Source organism: Aquila chrysaetos, chromosome 1, assembly GCF_900496995.4.
Source record: "Aquila chrysaetos chrysaetos chromosome 1, bAquChr1.4, whole genome shotgun sequence".
Taxonomy (NCBI): Eukaryota; Metazoa; Chordata; class Aves; order Accipitriformes; family Accipitridae; genus Aquila; species Aquila chrysaetos.
In genome coordinates, this window is record NC_044004.1 from 84273685 (window position 1) to 84280541 (window position 6857).

Genomic DNA, 6857 nt, shown 5'->3' on the forward strand with positions numbered 1-6857 from the left:
TGGGCCAGAAGAAACAGTGTGCAGACTTTTGAGGGCCCTGGGAGTGTGTTGTTCTTGCCTGTTACTGATTTGCGGTGTGATCTTAAAGGAGCTCACACTCTATACTTCTGCTTTCCAATTTGCTGGTCGGGTCAAATGGTGCAATTGTCTAAAACATGGGTTTCATTGGGGCTGCCTGAATGGGTTGGATGATTAGATTTAGGTTCTGTTTAGACTGTTGTGGTTTTAGATTTGTCTGATTAAAAACACATGATGTTGTCCATTTTAGATGCAGGAAGTTGAAATCACCCTACAAAGTCTGCATGGGCGAGACAGCGTTATGAAGATCTGGCATTGGGACACTTGCCAATTTGCCTGTAAACGAGAGGAAGTTCTGCTAGGAAGGGCACCCCGCGCCATCCAGCAGGTACCCCAGCCTCGCTGATGAGATGAAATAAAGGGAATGACAGAGCGAGTACATAAAATGAACGCCTGCAGAACTGACGGGCTCCATTCACTTTTGAAGAAAGACTTCCTCTTTTTAGTAAAGGTTGCTAGATGAGCAGGTCCAAACAGCTAAGGATGCTTGTAGCCTTCTCAACGCTCTCCTGTGGTTGATATTTGCTGAGGGGAGGACTGGTTGGTTTTAGCTGTTTTCAGTCATTTCAAGCCCTAGTACAGTGTTCTGCTCTGGTCTTTTCTGTCAGTTTTTTGTTGTTTGGTTTGTTTTTTTCTTCTTTTCTTTTTTCATCTTTTTTCTCCTCTGGAGGAAAAGCACAACCTGTCTCACAATGGAGTTGTATCCTGAACATCATATGCTGACAAGAAACCGTTTGGGTTCCGATTTCAGTGTCTGCTGCCTATGTGTGTGGATAAACAGCCCTCTTCCAACACAGCAGTTACTTTCAGTGTGCTAAGCAGAGTATAGGCTTCTATTGCCACAAAGGACAAAATCTTAAAATGCTTTGAACTGAGGAAAATGCATGGTTCTCAAAAGCTTACTTAAACTTGGGAATAGAGAGTAAGCGATTCATGGAAAATTACATCATGACCTCTGGGCATGGCGAGTTCTCACTATTTTCATAAGCAAAGGAATCGGACATCTTTCTCAAAATGGATTATTGAGTGTGTTCTTGACCAAGAACTCTACTTTTCCCTAACATCATATAGCAGCTCATGAGATTCACAGAACTTCACGCAGAACATTACCTTGCTGCACCGTGATTTCAGCGCAAGACTTGAGTTGCTAGGGAAGCTGGAATTTTGTTATGAAACTTCAGTATAGCTTTTCCCAGGAAACAGACTCTCTTTATTCCATTCTTACGTTACGTGCACAATGTGACCACTCAAATAAGAAAGAAATGACCGTAAGGATTTTTTTCCACGCTGGACAGACAGATACATATTAGACGCTTGTTTTTCTTCATCTTGTCTACAAAGAATTGCAAAGGTAAAAAGATTTTGTTCAAGGAAAAGGGGAGAAAACTGGTTCTGAAGACAGTGGCACAAACTGTGACTTCTCACTGACAGCTGGAGTGTTTGCTAGTGCTGATGAGGCTGGAGATGGCTCTAAGAGATTTTCATTTCAGCTGTTGCATGTTGTTGATGCATCCACTATGCTTAGTCATCTACAAGAAAAAGGCGGTTAGGTACTTCGGGATTTTATGTGATGATATAGGCTCCTAACTCTAGGTGCACTGCTGGAAAGCTCAATTTCTTTGTTAATGTGAGTTAATTTTCACAACAGGATGCATGCCATTTGTTAAAAAACCCCTGTATTTGTGAGACTACAATGATAATGCTGAAATGTGTATGAAAGACTGGGTTTTGAAAGGGTATATGTACATTTGGCACTCCAGTGGTCTGAAGTTCAATGGGCTTCTACCACAGGGGGATCCTGGTCAGTAGCTGAGTCATCTTGGCTCTCCATTTGATACCAATAAATAAAACAACACGTCACACACTGTTTGGTTGGAGTCCCCATGCAACAGACTGGGGCACGCGACACATGCATACACAGAAAGGATTGTTGGTGAGGAGGTGGGTGGAGACAGACAGTCCTTTCCTCTGTGCATTGACATGAGTGTTTTCTAAGAGGCACTGAGCTGATTTTCCAACTCTCAGCCTTTTTGTTTTCTTCATCTCAAGTTAAATCTTCAGATCTTTGTATTGTTTGCTCCTTTCTGTTCTTCTGACTTTTTATTAGTATTCACTGACAGACAATTTCTGCTCTTCACAAGTTTTACATCAGCTTTCAGTAGTTGCCCTAACATTTGCTGTAGTGAGAGTGCAATTAGATATGAATTACAATCTGGGCATTGTCGTGCACACAGATGCACACACATACACACAGCCCGCCCTTCACCCTTCGCACAGACATATTAGCAACATGCGTGTCATCAGGAAAACACAGGTGAGAGATCTTTCTCATCGATCTTGGAGACAATTTTAGAGCTGGACAGGCCAGAGGATGAAAAGCCTCAAAGCTTTTGTCATGTGAGTGAAACTCCTTCTCTGCAGTGAGTTGTCTCTTCCTGCATGCACATTGCAAGTGTTGTATTAATTTCTAGAGGACCAGCCCTTCTGCATCACAGAGGCTGGGTCTTGGAGCAGGCACACACAGTAACACAACTTGCTCAGGGTGTACGTGCAGGTGTGAAAGGAGTTCTAACGGCAGGAGTTTGACCAACTGGACTTTCACCTGTCCAGAGAGAGCTGTCAGGGAGAGATGGATTTTGTTTGAGTTTAACCATTTGCATGTCCTCTTACTTTTTTGTCACCCTTTACATACCAGTGGCCAAGCAGGTGCCTTGCACGATATCCAGGTGCTTCTTTGAAAGTACTGATTGCAATGAGACACTCTGTACCTGTACAAACACATAATGACTTCCTTTTTTTAATGTTTCGTTAAACGTAACTGGGAAGGAAGGTCTATTTCAAGACCACAATTTAGCAGGAGACTAAATAGTGAAATATTTTTTCTCGTTTGCTTTCTGGTCCAAGGCAGCCAGTTGAAGTTTGCTGAGATTTTTCTGCTAGTGGAAAAAAAGCTCGAGCATGAAACACCAGATGAGTCTGTGCCATGCAAAATGAGGCTTTGTCTAAGGGCAGAATGAGAATAAAGTGGAAAGATGAAGATGGGAAGAAGGAAGGAAAAGCAGGTCTTTGCTTTATTTTCGTTTTCCTTTTCCAAGTGGTATTGAGGCTTCCAGAAATGGGTTCCTTGCCACCTGCGTGCTGTACGCCCTGCATGCTGAAGCACAACCTTGGAGCAGGCTACCAGCTTCTCAGACATCCAAGGCTGGTGGCACCAACACAGCTGACAACTTTCTCTATCAGTCTACAGTGTTTACAGGCTGTAGCCCATGTGAGAGAAGAGTGTTGTCATTGCAGTTTTAAGGGCTTTCATCAGGCCCAAGCTGTGTTTGAGGCATCACTGCATGAATGAATCACTCTGCTGTTTGATGCAGTGACCTGGCTGAGGAAGTCTGCGTTGCCTCAGATTGCTTCGTGGAGTCAGCCGTGCTGAGCCCTGCCTTGATAAGTGACAGATGCTACTGGGCTAGTATGGTGTGTTGCTGCTTACGGTGCTGAATTTCCTGCAGAACAGGCCTGTCAGAGGATCAGGATCATCTTTCCTGGCTCATTTATCAGGCTCAGACTCCTTCTGTAATGGCATAATTAAGAGAGTCGTAAGCTTCTGCTTCCTATTAGCTGCACGTGCCAAAACCTGTCATTTCAAGAGGAGACCCTGTGTTTGTGTGGCTTTTAGGCAGTCCTGTGTCAGCTTTGTTGGGGCACCAGCTCAGCAGGGCCAAGAGAGAGACCTTAAAGACTGGTACCTGCCTTTCCAAAGGACAGAGCATTTGCCCTGTGTGTGATCCTGGCTGGTGGAACCACATTGGCTTTTCCTGCAGCGCATCTCTCAAGCCTAGTTGCCTTTAAGCGACCCAGCCCTCTACCTGCTTCACTGACATCTGCAGTCACCACGCAGGTGTACTTTGTTGCTAATGCTTGGCTGTGACTTGAATACCTCCCCTGAATTTGACACCCATTTTCTATTGAAGTGTGTGAGTGGCCTGCAGTTTTCCTGATCCCAGCAAGGTCTATTTAAAATGGTGAGATGCAAGCCTGTGGAAAAGATGACTGTCCTTTCAAAATACTGCTTTTAATCTTGGAAGGAAGTGTAAGGAAGTGTATCGATGGCTAATGTTTGGAGTATGCAGTGCCCCTGTCCTGCCTGCCTGATAGGGTGTACTGTTGATTAACAGCGGTGCCCGTGACTGCACATGGCTGATTCAGCAACCTGAGCTGCAAGAGCACAGGAACAGCCAGGCCACTGGCCCGTGTGGTCCGATAGCCAGCCAGCAACTGCAGACACTGCCAGAGGATCCTGAAGAAGGTTTTAGACGTCTGGTGGCAGGCAGGTAGGTAGGAGACAGTTTTACCTCAGAGAAGGTTTTCTCTTACTCTTAGTAACCAAGAGTATGTTTTCCATAATAACCCAGCAGGGTTCCTGGTCCTTCCCACTTACTCTGGCAACCCAGCTTCTTCTAGTGCATATTAAAAGTAAAAAACTGATTTGTGCTCATGTGGCTAGCACAGGGCTAACTAGCATATGGTCTGAGTGTAAGTACTGGGTTGTGTCCTAAGAACTAGCTGTGAAACTGGTTACTCGCTAGTGACTCTGGACTTTATGCAAAAAACCCCCAAACAAACAAACCAACCATACCCCCCCCCCCCCAAAAAAAAAACCAAACCCACCAAAATCACGTGGCGCTCTGCAAAATTTTATAGCTTTGTCATTCTTTACCCCCATTATATGTTTTATTTAATTTCTGGTCCATGAAATACACTAGTTGGAAAAGTATCCTGCGAAGAGAAGGCTAACTTGGCAAAATAATTGATTTAATAATTAAGTTCAGAATAGCTCCCATGACCCCTGAAGCTCGTAGTCCCTAATGGATTTGTCTGTAGAGCATCCCTGTGAAGCAAGGCAGTGCTTTGGGGATGATGTGCTGTGGAGAGCTAAGACAGGGAGGCATTACAAGTCACATGAAGGAGAGGCATCAAACTTTTCAAACCTGCTCATAGTGCTGTAGCTGTTGGATCGTTCTTCTGCCTCTTTGAATTCTTTTAAGAAATTCTTCTCTAGTAGATCGATAACACAGTAGCAGTACTGAGAGAGGGGAAAAAGGGGTCAGTCTTGGTGAAATGGAAGTTTGATGGCAAACAGCAAGAGTTTCTTTCTGAATATTCATTTCAACTCTATATCTTGTATGACATGAGTGCAATTTTTTTTGTTTTTGTTTCAACTTTTGGACCTATTCAGAGAAGTATCATGACACAATGTAAGTGTTTGAAGTAAGACAATTTGCGTAATGCAGATAAATAACTTGAAGGCTGTGTTCAGTCAACTCTGGCCCATCGTAGCTAGGGTCTTCAATAGCCCTGCTCATTTCAGTAGCTACTGGCATGGAACCGAACAGATTCATGGCAGTGGGGTAGCTGGATCCAGCCTCTAGAAAAAGCAGCATGAAAAATGAGGAGTGGGAAAAAATCCACTGGTTATTGCTTGCATTTCAAGGTGCCACTTCAGTGGCCCAAAGGCACCAGTGAGCAACTTGACCTGCCGACTGAGAGACTGAAAGTGCTGTCTGCATAGCTCAGCGCTCTACGGTCTCTCTGCATTGCAGAGCTCTGATGGCATCTGCAGTGATGCGTGGCTGCTCGTACATGTCATGTCGTTAGCCTTGCTCTGAAGAGGGAGATGCCTGTAGAGGTCCCTATTGTACTATAAATCTAGGAAATCATTTGGGACTCCTTTACGACCCAGTTAACAAACAAACAAAAAAAAGTGCAGGTACTCATTAAAAGCTCAGTGTAAGTAGTCATTAATCATCATGACAGCAATAAAATCTTGTACTATGAGTAGACTTTGGGCTGCTCCTACTCTCGCTGAATTGAATGGGAGCAAGAGCAGGCTCTGTAAGAAGCAGCTCTTAGCAAGCTGAAGGAGGTGTCACAGCACAGCTGACACGGCTGATTTGCGCAGAAGAGGGAAATGTTTATTGTGGTATTGCTGGGAGCACTTTTATGCCAGGCCCCTTTTGCTAGTTGCTGCGCAGATGGTAATAGCACGCTCTCAAGTGGCTGCTGGGGTTAGAAGCTGGGGCACAGAGTGGTTTTGGTTGAGTGCGGAGTTTGACTTGGTATGTAAGCTCATTGCCTGTGTGGGCAGGCGGACCCCTAAATGAGAGGTTAGATAACTGCAGGGGGAAGAGGTGAAGGCTTCTTTTCTAGGAGGCCAGATGAAATGATACAAGAGGAAATAGAGGCACAGAAAAGGGCAAGTTGCTTTATCCAAGTTGCATGAAGCCAGACATTGGCATAAACCCTGGGCCTTTGGCCTACCCATCCAGGATCCAGGTGACTACTTTTCTCCTGTTTGCAGGCCAAGATTTTGCCTTTGTATTGAAGGGAAACAGCAGAGACCTAAGGCCTGGAAAGAGAGCCAAGCTGCCGTTTGCTGGATGTGGTGAACATCTTAGTGGAAGGATAGGAATTGGTACCACCAAAGTCTATACATCTTTTTGTCCATCTTGTTGGGGCTTCAAATTGATAAATGTTCGCATAGAAAAGGAAGTAAAAATGTAAGCAGTAAGGGACACACAAAAATAAGCATAACAGTCAGAAGACTTGTGTCATTGAGTTTTCCATGTAGGTGACTTTTAAGGATTAGTTATGGTCCACGTCCTGCTATTAAGTCCGTGTAGCAGCAACAGTTCACATCACAACATAGAGGCTGTCATATAGCTGGTCCAAACCGATCGTTAGATTGCGCGAGTCAAATGAAAATTCTAATTTTATTTTTTAAA

The 6857-nt window shown here is 44.3% G+C and overlaps 1 protein-coding gene across 10 annotated transcripts in view; it reads left to right on the top strand.

The window, feature by feature from the left end:
• The window catches only part of LOC115340186 (probable bifunctional methylenetetrahydrofolate dehydrogenase/cyclohydrolase 2), a 62064-nt gene that overhangs the window by 49118 nt on the left and 6089 nt on the right, over positions 1-6857 (top strand). For 8 of the 10 annotated variants that reach the window (XM_030011354.2, XM_041126554.1, XM_041126564.1 and 5 more), the window contains one exon: positions 269-1938. The exons of 1 other annotated variant lie outside the window; for it this stretch is intronic. In XM_030011354.2, coding sequence (XP_029867214.1) covers positions 269-323 — 55 coding nt within the window. In that variant the 3' untranslated portion in view covers positions 324-1938. Of the gene's footprint in view, positions 1-268; positions 1939-6857 lie in introns of those variants that run through there. One more of the 10 variants, XR_003922961.1, reaches the window with a different exon arrangement.